Source organism: Pleurodeles waltl, chromosome 7, assembly GCF_031143425.1.
Source record: "Pleurodeles waltl isolate 20211129_DDA chromosome 7, aPleWal1.hap1.20221129, whole genome shotgun sequence".
Classification (NCBI taxonomy): Eukaryota; Metazoa; Chordata; class Amphibia; order Caudata; family Salamandridae; genus Pleurodeles; species Pleurodeles waltl.
This window is the reverse complement of record NC_090446.1, coordinates 542306501-542317628: the sequence shown is the minus strand read 5'-3', so window position 1 is coordinate 542317628 and position 11128 is coordinate 542306501. Positions and strand designations below refer to the sequence as shown.

At 46.1% G+C, this 11128-nt stretch overlaps 1 protein-coding gene across 1 annotated transcript; it reads right to left on the bottom strand.

The window, feature by feature from the left end:
* Positions 1–711: 711 nt before the first annotated feature.
* LOC138304322 (hemoglobin subunit epsilon-like) lies at positions 712–3857 on the bottom strand. Its single transcript, XM_069244278.1, has 3 exons — positions 3721–3857; positions 2864–3086; positions 712–1007 (listed from the first exon to the last, which is right to left on the bottom strand). The coding sequence occupies exons 1-3, from the start codon at positions 3810–3812 to the stop codon at positions 879–881; spliced, it is 444 nt and encodes a 147-aa protein (XP_069100379.1). The 5' UTR covers positions 3813–3857; the 3' UTR covers positions 712–878.
* Positions 3858–11128: the final 7271 nt, after the last annotated feature.

The following is an 11128-nucleotide window of genomic DNA, read 5'->3' as shown; positions in this document are numbered from 1 at the left end:
TTCGTTTTTGGGTGTAGATGCTGGAGCTACAGATCAAAAAGTGTTTGAGTACATGTGTGTGCATGTGTACTTGTATGGCGCGGTGCGGCGGAGGGATCAAACCTAGGAAACAAACACTTTAATTATTCAGGTGGGTAAAGGAACGTCTGGAGGTTTGTAATTCTGCCAGGGCGCACTAGGAGAGCTGCAAACCAGCTGAGCAAATGAAAGGTACCCCTCAACCGTCAGCTGCTGGTTCGAACCTTGACGCGAAGTGTGTGATGGGCCAACGCAGGCTGAAGAACCTTGATTGGCAGCCCACTGGGCCAACTGGAGGAGCGCAGCCCAGGAATGCAGCATATTCTAACGTTTACACGTGGGCACGTTCTCAGATGGTGACACTTGGGAACAATAACCTGAAGAGACTTAAGGGGTGGAGCAAGCTTGTCCTTTTGTCTCTGAAATAGTTAAGCAATATGTTTCTTACGGTCCGAGGCTGAAGTGCATAAAAAACAATACGGGGACTATGAGTATATTGGATCGAATTCGGGGGCATGGTGAGAAGTATGAGAACTGTTAGTGTAAATTTTTTTTTAAAGTTTGGGAACCTCGTTTCTAATAGATTCCACCCACTACAACCACTACTTATAGTGCGAAGTAACTCTGGTATATCGTAATATAAATTCCTGCCCCAGAGAGCCAATGAGAGCAAAGCACACAGGATACAGTTCGTTAGGGCACTGCGTCTTTTTATTGATGTTCACAAAATCACAGATGAAACCTCTGCCTGGGGCATTCAGACACCAATGCCTACGGAATGACATCCACAAAGCACCACAGACCAATGACCATCGTGCAGAGACTACAGCCCACAGGCGACAGACCGATTGAAGATTATTTTAGTGGTAGTGCTTGGACAGAGCAGCGCAGGACACTGCCAGGAACTTCTCCCAGGCCGCGTGCACCTCAGGGGTGAAGGCGGCTCCCAGTTTGCGCGCCAAGACGATCACCAGGCAGTTTCCAAGCAGCTGAGGAGGGAAATAAAAGGAGTTGTTAGAAACCAAGAAAAACATTATTGCAATCATAATATTCCCTGTCAGTGCTTTAAATGGAAATATAAAAGAGCTGGTTCTTCCTATACAAAGTACCTATGTGCTCTTTAGAAGTGCTGGCACTCTCCCTTCAAATTTATTGCAGCAGAGCTGAAAAGTGGGGGTACGCTCCCTTTCAAATGAAAGAACTACCGGTACTCAGTACCTGCCTATTTAAAGAACTGCCTTGCACATTAAACTGAGGTGACCTGAGCTGCTTCGAAAGTGATGTACCTAAGGCCAAGAATCTGAAGAACAATACAAGATGGCTTTTCCACTCACAGTTGTTCGTTATTTCCTTCTCGCCCCCTTCGCCTTGCCACAGCATATCTTTTCACCTCTCTTCGCATTTTCTCCCTCAATCTCTTCCTCTCTCTATTTCTCTCCTACCCACCCCACTACCTACTTTCTCCCCCTGCTTCTCTCTTTCTCCCGAAACAACTCTCCTTTCGGTTGTCCAAACTTCTTTCCCCTTCCATTTCAATCTCTCTCCCACAGACACTCACATCCTGGACCAGGTTCGCTTTGTCGTGTCTGTTTCTCTATTTCTCTTCCTTTAGCGCCTTTTCTCTCACTTTTTATATATAGTGCAAACTTGGCCCAAGAGGGTATATTAGAACCCGTTACATGCCACAGATTACATCAGTGCTTAATTTGTAAATAGGAAAGTGCCGGTGCCCAAAGCCCTCCTGATGCACGCGGATGCTGTATTTAAATGTGCGAGCACAGAATACTGAGACAGCGTAATCCCAAAACCATCTTCAACCCATTCAATACATTTAAAGCCACCCCCTGCACCTTCAGCTCATTCTTACAGCTTTCTACTTTCTCCCATTGTGACACTTTTTTGGTTTTTGTCTTCCTCCGTCTATCCCATATGTGTATTTTGCTTGCAGTAAATGCTTGAGGCAGAAGACTAAGCGCCGGCCCTCAAAAACAAGTGCTGGTACTCAGCACCGGAAACAACAAGCACAAATTAAGCACTGGATTACATTTTGCACAAGATGAGATTTTTTTCTTTCTAAGAAACGGTGGAGGTTAAACATTTTCTCCAAATCAAAATATGTTGAGCCGACGTCGAGGCTCGAACCGGGTTCCTTGGGTCTAGAATGGGCACCTCTGGAATTTAGGCCACAAAGCCTCCCTCTCCTTACCTTCCTCTCTCAGCTTTCCTCACTTATGTCCATCTGCCCTCCCTTGATGTTCACTCTTTTCACCCTACCGTAGTCCTTCACCCATCACTCACTCCTCAGGATCCGTTACAGTCTTTTTCTCTACACTTGTCCAGATATTTGTCCTTTCTTTCTTGCCCTCTCCTCCTTTTTCAGCCAATTAATATGTTTACACAAACCATTCTTCCTACTGCAATCCCTATCGTGCCCAAAGCAGGTGATTCCCATCGACCACAGAGTGCAATTTAAATAGAACCCACGTGACCAGTGGCCAGCTCTGAAAAAGAAAAGGTACGAGCGCTAGGACGAGTGATTACGAGGTGACGTGGTCACGGCTAGATCCCCTGCCCAGTAACAACGAATTTCTTTAGTGGGCCCCTCAGTGGCAATGGGTGACCTGGAAACAGAAGCTGAAGGGAAAGGCTACAAATCAGCCACCTACCCCCATCATTTCGAGGATGACCTCACTCTATGTATCCCATTCCCAAATGCTGAGTATGTCAGTTTACGTTATACGAGAGGCACGGGGCCATTGGACGGTGCCCACCCGTCCCCCATCTATGTCTCTGAGTTCACTCCTCACAGTGTCCCCGTCCGGGTTTCGAAGTGGTTTCCCCTCACCTGGAAGTTCTGGGGATCCACGTGCAGTTTGTCCGCGTGCAGCTCGCTCAGCTTGGCCAACGTGCTCTTGACGTTGTTGAGGTCTTTGACAGCCGCTCCCAGGGCGGACAGGACCTTCTGGCCGTGGGCGCGGACCTTGGCGTTCCCAGAAATGGCGGCCACGCTGGAGAGCGCCCCGAAGCTGCTGAAGTACCTCTGGGTCCAGGGGAAGACGACCAGCACCCTAAGTGAGAGGGGAAGCAGTTACAACAGGTGGTTACTTTTGAATAGTTTTGTTTTTCCGCCTTCATAATTATTTGTTAAAAAGTAAATGATTAAAATCTCGTTAATACGTTCTAAGACACTCTGGATATTGCAAAAAACTAAATGCGAGAATACACAAAATAGAATGATTAATTATCTGTCTCGGAAATGACGATTTCAATAGTAGGATTTTAGTAGTAAATCCGTGTTTAATTACTGTATTAAATAGAGCGTTCAGTACAATGACTAAGCTTAGTACTTTATAAGAAGACACACGACCAGGGTTTGCAGATTTTTAGGCTTGTAGAGACCTAAAAATAGATGTAGACATCTGATTGAGAGAGGCAATGCAAGAAGGAAGTGGGGTGGTCTTAGATTCAGGCAACATAGCTAATGAGTCCAGTGGGATCAACATGGTGGGGGTGGGAGTGAACGAAGTGTCCCAGACAGTGCCCAGGAGATGGGGTAAAGGACAGAGGGTTTGAGAGAAAACCAGTTATACAAGATGAAGGAAGATAACAGTGAGAGCGATTGAGACTGTGAGAGAAAGGAAGACAAAAAAGAAGAAATACCTAAATAGAGCAAGGCGTCAGATAACGATTGGCTTTAAATACATGGCCAGGGTTTCTTGTCCATCAGCCTCCACGTCCACCTGCGCCCACACAGAGGTGATGGCGGCCTTCTCTTCTGCTGTCCACTGAACCATCTCTGCTTGCGGTGTTAGGAGATTTGTGATTCAGTCTGCTCCTGGAAGCTACGTCTGCTGACGATTTGTAGGACCTCAGAGATTTATATGGCCGCTAGCCAAGTCCCGCCCAGAAGGTTTATTCTGCAGAGTCAGACTGGACCCTCTTATCTCTCCTGACAGACCCCACCACTTCCTCACTTGTCTGCTCTGAAACTGGCATATTTTTTATGTTCAAACCTGCTCTTTGGAAAGGCAAATACTATTTTCCACTCTGGGGCTATTACATTTCACTCAAGGCCTGCAAGTAGAATGCTTGTTTTCCTTGGCTCTGTGGCAGAGTACTTTTTCCTATTGAAGATGGCACAAAGTTTTAAACAAAATACCTCACGTTGGGTAACCCAGTGCAGTAACAAGCAAAGAGGACTATGAACCTAAGAAATACAACAAAGGGCCCTGCAGAGGTGCCAGCTCAACATAAACTATAAACTGTGCGCCAATGTCTTACACCTCTCCTCCACCACACTACTAAGCGCTGTTTCCCATAACACGATTAGTACATCCCAGTGGTCTACAAACACAAAGGAAAAATAGCAAAGGCATCACCTTTTCATACAGATCACCTCACATGATGAAGGATGTTGCCCATGTAGGCAAGTGCTTCAATGCCCCACATAGGTGTAGCAGCGCTATATACATTTTGCAGTACAATACAATACATATTCGGATCAAGCTCACAGTAGGCTCATGTCAGCCTCCTTCCTGTGGCTTTAAAGCGTGTAAATAATCAGATTGCTCTGTGCTGTGCATCATGCTTATTTCTAACCTCTTTCCAAGGGTCTGTATGGGGTGTAGCCCCACACTATTCATAGAATACTTTAGGGATACAAATATATAGCATTCAGTGGAGTATACACTTCAGGGGTATGACTCAGAAGGTGAATGTTATAGGATGTAACCAAGAGTTTTTACTGCTTTACGGTAGTGGTCTTTAAACCTTTTGATGCCAACCTCCAAGTATAAAATAAACATTGCCAGCCCCTTCAAATGAAGTAACTTGCTTTGAAATGTTTAGGAGCACACATAGAATATGTCTGGTAAAGCACATTATATATTAAGGAGCGTTAGCTTGGAGTCAAATATATCAGAGCAAAGGATCTTAAGTGGTGCATCTGTAATCTTTTACGAGCAGTGGGCCGGATGTACAAAATGCAATTTTGCATTTCCTAAATAAAGACTTCATAGAAATCGCTATTTAAGAAATGTAAAATGCTATGTACAGAGATACCGATTTACTAATAGCGTTTCATACAAAGTAAGAATCACTACTAGGAACCAGTATTAGGAAATCCCATTGCATTTTAGTCAATGGGACGATTTTGCATTTTCTAAATAGTGATTTCTTATTAAGAAATCACTGTTTAGGATGTGTAAAACCAGGGATAACAAAGGGCAAGAAAGGCCCCCCTGTGTGCACCCAAAAAATAGGGGTGCACCTGTAGACCACACATATACCTAAGGGGCACGTGTGTGCTCTATTGTGATAAAGAAAGCATCTTGGGGTGCTTTTTTTAAATTGCACCTGATTACCACCAACTTCAAGTCACTGTTATTTGTAATTCCTAAATGCTCAAGTCACATTTAGGAAATGCTTTGTACATCAGAATAGGAATCCCAAATAGTAAATCCCTATTTGCAATTTCCTATTCTGCGAATCACAAATTGGGATTTCTACAGAGTAGAAATCGCAATTTGCGATTCCTTAAGGGCCTTTGTACATGAGAAAAGGTCGTTTTGCATTTCTTAACGGCCCGAAATACCGTGACCATTAAGAAATGTAAAACAGCTTTTTACATCTGACCCAGTGACTACAGCACAGAAGGAGTTGCTGCAGAAGCAGTGCAAGCTACCATCAAATAGTGAGCAGGCACTGCACAGTCAGAGGTAGTGCAAGGTTTCTAATGTGCAATGAACACATACAGCATGGCAGCTGCAGCGCGTGCTTTCCCTCAAACACAACACGTACAGCAAAGGTGCAAAAGTGCAAACTTCTCTCACCCGCAAAACAGGTATGGCACTGATAGCAGCAAAGCAAGCTTGACTTACCGGCTGAAAAGATAAAACAAAGACAGCAGAATGACAATCATGGGGCTAGCGCCTAATGCCAGGGTCTCCTGGCGGCAACAGTGCATAGTGGCAGATGTGCAGGTAGTCAGGTGTGGCGCTCACAGGTCCCGCTATGGGGCCTTCAAGCCCCCGACTGTGAATGCGACTAAGGGTGGGTGGCCTAGTGCTGGGGCTGAGGTTATCCCCAGTAATCCCTTATCCAGAAAAAAACCCTTGCAGGCCCCAAAATATCAAAGACCTTTGGTTCTTAACCTGTGGTGCGGGGACACCTGGATGTCCACGATGCTTAGTCAGGTGGTCCTCCACTGCTTAGAAAACTATATATTACAAGAATAATAAAGTGTGATGAATAAAGAAGAAACATGTACAATTGCAACATTTTAAATCTACTGTAAATGTAGACCAATTTGTTATTGGAGGCTAAAAGTGAAGTATGTGATCTCAGATTTGTTTGTGGGAACAGTGCAAATGTATTTAACAGAATGTAGTATGGAAGACAGATGGCCTCAGTTGAATTTAGAAAAGCCCAAACCTTCCAATTAAAATGAACATTTTTTTTTTATATTTGTGAATTAAATAAAACATTTCAGGAATTGTGTATTTGTTTGATGAATTATTACTTTTGTGTCTTATTTTGAGGTTCAAATCACCAAAATGCTTCAGCCTGGGTCCCTGGATAACAGTAATTATTCAGGGGGGGGGGGGGGGGGGGGGTGGCAACTGTACTGAATCTAATAATGATTCCGTGGGAATCCCCAGATGCCAGTAATGATTAGGTGGACGTGCATAGAAGTCAAATTGTTAAGACGTACTACTCTAGACCGCTTTTGCTGGCCCCAAGAATCCCTCAGCTGGACACTGGAAGCTTTTTAGAATCCCTTATTCTGGCCATTAAATGTCTCCCAGCTTGCAATAACAGATCATCTGCTGGCTCCTGAGGGTGTTTAGCTGGCTCTCATGTTTCTACAGCCACTCCACACAGTCCCTCATTTGGCCCTCATAGACTCTAAGCCAACCGCAATAGATCCCAAGACACATTTGAGCCAATCAATAACCAAAGTTTAACGTAAAGTACAGCAGCACAACACTGCATGCAAACATTCAGATCCCCAATTATAAAATTCAAAGCGTTGCTCAGTGGCTCCATGCATTTCTAGCGAATATCATTGTGTAACTTGAATGCCACAAGCTCTGATCCTAGGAAGTTGTAATTAAGTTGGGTATTGCTATTATTATTTGCCAAATGCAATTCACTTTGTTTTGTGAGATGTAAAAATCCACTAATAATTTCCCTGTAACAATACCCCCGTTTTTGTAACACGTACTACAACCTATGACAAAAACAGGATGCAACATATCTGTTCCCTCTCTGTATTTTTCTGAAACCTCATAAACAAATTTTCCTTTTTCATTTGAGAATGTGTTTAAGGTGCATAACATTTACCACCTTCTGGCTAATCTCTTGTCAAGTTTATGAAGTGACTGGGTTTCTCGCTGTCAGATGGAGACTGCCTCAGGGTGTTACCACACATCTCTCATGATGGTGGATGCAAGGACATTCAGAGGAGGTGTACCCATGCAGCTTGCAAGGGGTGAATGGGATTGGTGTATGACCACGATCAGCAATGGACTGCTTGTTTATTCCATCAGGCATCCCGGGTGAGCTAGAGCCATTGGAGGCTGGTTGTTGAAGGCAGGATGATGCTGCTAGTGCCTCTGTCACGTTCACCAGCCTCCCCAGGTAATAAGCACAGAATGCAGGTGGTGAATGCTGTAGTGGTGTGAACATGCAGCTGTCAAGTGGTGAATGCTCGAGAGGTATACATTGCAGCTCTCAGGCGGTGAATGCTGCATGGGTACAACCATACATCTCTTAGGCAGTGAATGCTCTAGGGGTATACCCATGCAGTTCTCAGGTTGGTAAATGCTGCAGGGGTACAACCCTGCAGCTCTCGGTGGTGAGTGCTGCAGGGGTATAATCATGCATGTCTCAGGTGGGCACTGCTCTAGGGGTATACGCATGCAGCTCTCAGGTTGGTGAATGCTGCAGGGGTATAACCATGCAGCTTTCAGTCTGTTAATGCTGCAGGGGTATAAGCATGCAGCTCTCTAATGGTGAATGCTAAGGGGATAGCCATGCAGCTCTCGGTGGTGAGTGCTGCAGGGGTATAACCATGCATGTCTCAGGTGGGCAATGCTCTAGGGGTATACGCATGCAGCTGTCAGGTGGTGAATGCTGCGGGGTATAACCATGCAGCTTTCAGGTGGTAAATGCTGTAGGATATAACCATGCAGCTCTCTAATGGTGAATGCTCTAAGGGGATAGCCATGCAGCTCTCAGGTGGTGATTGCTCTAGGGGTATAACCATGCAGCTCTTGGGTGGTGAATACTGCAGAGGAATAGCCATGCAGGTCGCAGGCAGTGAATGCTGCAGATGTATAACCACGCAGTTCTCAGGGTGGTGAATGCTGCAGGGGAATACCATTAGCTCTGAGGCAGTGAATGCTGTTTGGTATAGCCATGCAGTTCTCAGGCGGTGAATGCCGGAGGGGTATAACCATGGAGGTCTTCAGTGGTGAATTCTGGAGGGTATAACCATGCAGCTCTCAGGCGCTGTATGCTGGAGGGGTATAATCATGCAGCTCTCATGTGGTGAAGCCTGGAGGGGTATAACCATGCAGCTGCCTGTGTAATGAATGCTGAAGGGGTATAATCATGCAGCTGTTTGAGTGGTGAATGCTGTGGTGTATAACCATGCAGCTCTAAGAGTGGTGAATGCTGCAGGGGTATAACCATGCAGGTCGCAGGCAGTGAATGCTGTAGAGGTAAAAACATGCACCTATCAGGTGGTGAATGCTGAGGGGTATAACCATGCAGCTTTCAGGTGGTAAATGCTGTAGGATATAACCATGCAGCTCTCTAATGGTGAATGCTCTAAGGGGATAGCCATGCAGCTCTCAGGTGGTGATTGCTCTAGGGGTATAACCATGCAGCTCTTGGGTGGTGAATACTGCAGAGGAATAGCCATGCAGGTCGCAGGCAGTGAATGCTGCAGATGTATAACCACGCAGTTCTCAGGGTGGTGAATGCTGCAGGGGAATACCATTAGCTCTGAGGCAGTGAATGCTGTTTGGTATAGCCATGCAGTTCTCAGGCGGTGAATGCCGGAGGGGTATAACCATGGAGGTCTTGAGTGGTGAATTCTGGAGGGTATAACCATGCAGCTCTCAGGCGCTGTATGCTGGAGGGGTATAATCATGCAGCTCTCATGTGGTGAAGCCTGGAGGGGTATAACCATGCAGCTGCCAGTGTAATGAATGCTGAAGGGGTATAATCATGCAGCTGTTTGAGTGGTGAATGCTGTGGTGTATAACCATGCAGCTCTAAGAGTGGTGAATGCTGCAGGGGTATAACCATGCAGGTCGCAGGCAGTGAATGCTGTAGAGGTAAAAACATGCACCTATCAGGTGGTGAATGCTGAGGGGGTATAACCATGCAGGTCTCGAGTGGTGAATTCTGGAGGGTATAACCATGCAGCTCTCAGGCAGTGAATGCTGAGGGGGTATAACCATGCAGGTCTCGAGTGGTGAATTCTGGAGGCTATAACCATGCAGCTCTCAGGCGCTGTATGCTGGAGGGGTATAATCATGCAGCTCTCCTGTGGTGAAGCCTGGAGGGGTATAACCATGCAGCTGCCAGTGTAATGAATGCTGAAGGGGTATAATCATGCAGCTGTTTGAGTGGTGAATGTTGTGGTGTATAACCATGCAGCTCTAAGAGTGGTGAATGCTGCAGGGGTATAACCATGCAGGTCGCAGGCAGTGAATGCTGTAGAGGTAAAAACATGCACCTATCAGGTGGTGAATGCTGAGGGGGTATAACCATGCAGGTCTCGAGTGGTGAATTCTGGAGGGTATAACCATGCAGCTCTCAGGCGGTGAATGCTGAAAGGGTATAACCATGCAGCTCTCATTTGGTGGAGACTGGAGGGGTATAATCATGCATAACTCACATGGTGCATGCTGGAGGGGTATAGCTATGCAGCTCTCTAGGTGGTGACTGATGTAGGAGTGTACCCACGCAGCCGTCAGACAGGGAATGTGTAGGGTAAAACCATGCAGGCTTCAGGTGGTGAATGATGGAGGGTATAACCATGCAGCTCTCAGGCGGTGAATGCTGTATGATATAACCATGCAGCTCTCAGGCGGTGAATGCTGTATGATATAACCATGCAGCTCTCAGGTGGTTAATGCTGTTGGGGAGTAACCATGCAGCTCTCGGGCAGTGAATGCTGTTGAGGTATAATCACGCAGTTCTCAGGCGATTAATGCTGCCGGGGAGTAACCATGCTGCTCTCAGGTGGTGAATGCTGGAAAGGTATAACCAGGGCTGACTTTAGGGCAGTGCAACTCGTTAGGCCACACTGGGTGCTGACCTGGGGTGGGGGATGCTGACCTCAGGGGTGCGCTGTGTTAAGAAATAACGTATAATTTAAAAATACCTGCTGCAGAGTTCCTTGTGCGTCCAGCTTTCAGGCAGGAATACAAATGTCAAGCCTTTACCAGTGCTTTAAAACACATTGAATGTATGTGTGAGAGTGGCTATGGAGAGATGAGGGGCACTTTTGCTCAGTGGTGTTGAGAGAATCCGAGGAGTCATGGAGGGGGCCCCAAAAATGATTGGCTTGCAGGGCGCCACCAGGGGTAAAACCGGCCCTGGGTATAACCATGCTGCTCTCAGGGCGGTGAATGTTGGCAAGGTATAACCATGAAGCTCTCTCGGCAGTGAATGCGGTGGAGTATATTCTTGGCTGCTGCACTAGATTAAGTGGCAGGTTCCCGCCATGAGTTTTGCAGTACACCACAGTGAGCACTGCAGGGAGCCTCACCATGAAAACGTAAGATTCCGTCTTCTAGACCGGGATCAAGTGAACAAGGATGCTTCGCTGGCTACCAGACTATTGTGAAGGGATTTCAGCTGGTATTCAGATGCCCTAAAGGAAACCCACCCACCTCTTGTTGGCTTTCGTGTTTTTACACTTACCTAAAGCATTTCTTATCTAAAAGTAAATGTCTAAAAAAGCACTAGGGCTAATTGGGTTAAAACGTGCCTCATTTTAAGTGCTCTTTAATTGCATTCCGGCCTAAAATATACAAAACTGGATTCGAAAGGGCATTACTGCACCCAGTTTGTCTTGGCTGGTAATACA

What these genes read in the sequence shown, in the direction of transcription:
- LOC138304322 (XM_069244278.1), bottom strand. Translation starts at nt 3,812, where the DNA reads ATGGTTCAGTGGACAGCAGAAGAGAAGGCCGCCATCACCTCTGTGTGG. An exon ending in GGACAAGAAACCCTGGCCAT is followed by an intron (nt 3,087 to 3,720) that starts GTATTTAAAGCC and finishes CCTCTCACTTAG; the next exon opens with GGTGCTGGTCGTCTTCCCCT. An exon ending in TGGATCCCCAGAACTTCCAG is followed by an intron (nt 1,008 to 2,863) that starts GTGAGGGGAAAC and finishes TTCCCTCCTCAG; the next exon opens with CTGCTTGGAAACTGCCTGGT.